The 707-nt window shown below is 60.4% G+C and overlaps 1 protein-coding gene across 1 annotated transcript in view; it reads right to left on the bottom strand.

The window, feature by feature from the left end:
• FAM9A (family with sequence similarity 9, member A) overlaps positions 1 to 308 on the bottom strand; it is an 8,684-nt gene extending 8,376 nt beyond the window's left edge. The window contains exon 1 of the mRNA XM_011950912.1: positions 230 to 308. Coding sequence (XP_011806302.1) covers positions 230 to 308 — 79 coding nt within the window. The remainder of the gene's footprint in view (positions 1 to 229) is intronic.
• Positions 309 to 707: the final 399 nt, after the last annotated feature.

Here is a 707-nt window from a genome sequence, read left to right as displayed (position 1 = left end):
CCCTCCGCCACCTCCCTTCCCTTGCTCCCCTCTCCCTCCCTCCATTCCCTCACTCTCCCCTCCCCTGCCCCACCCTTCCCCCTTGCACACAACAGGTCAGCCGGCCGCTCAGCGCTTCACACCCTGGTTCCCAGAGGGCCTCGTGCTCACCCTCCCGCCTCCCTACCGCGAACACTTCAGCGGCTTCCTTACAGAACCTACAGACACTGGCACCACGAGGTTCTCTTACAAAAATGGGTCCTCAGTTCTCGTGAGAGCAGCTGCCTGGCTACCCACGCTCCTCGCTGATTGGTCAGCTCAGCGCGCATGCGGGTGAAGGATCGTGTGGGGCCACGCCACCTGCTGGCACGCTCTCCCCACTGCATAAGGGGTCGCGCATAGTTGCTGTGGACTGGGATAGGGGTGGTTCTTTGGGGCCTCTGTCCCCAGAACCTTTTAGCTCCTCCTCCTGCGGAGGGACGCAAGGACTCGAGATGGAGGCCAAGTGGACGGGGCCTAGGACCTCGCCCCCGAGGTCTTTCCAGCCACGCCTGCCCCTTTGGCTGGAATGGCCTTCGCCTTGCAGGTGGAGCCGAGGCTCCCTCCCAGACCCTGTGTGTTTCCAACATGCCCAGCTGTACCCTTTTTATCAATGGATTGTGCTTTTATGTTTTTTGCTTGCTTGTTTGTTTTTTGAGACGGAGTCTCTCTCTGTCAGCTAGGCTGGA

This window comes from Colobus angolensis, unplaced genomic scaffold, assembly GCF_000951035.1.
Source record: "Colobus angolensis palliatus isolate OR3802 unplaced genomic scaffold, Cang.pa_1.0 Scaffold310, whole genome shotgun sequence".
In the NCBI taxonomy this organism is placed as follows: Eukaryota; Metazoa; Chordata; class Mammalia; order Primates; family Cercopithecidae; genus Colobus; species Colobus angolensis.
The sequence above is the reverse complement of the archived record's forward strand: the minus strand, read 5'-3'. Positions and strand labels throughout refer to the sequence as shown.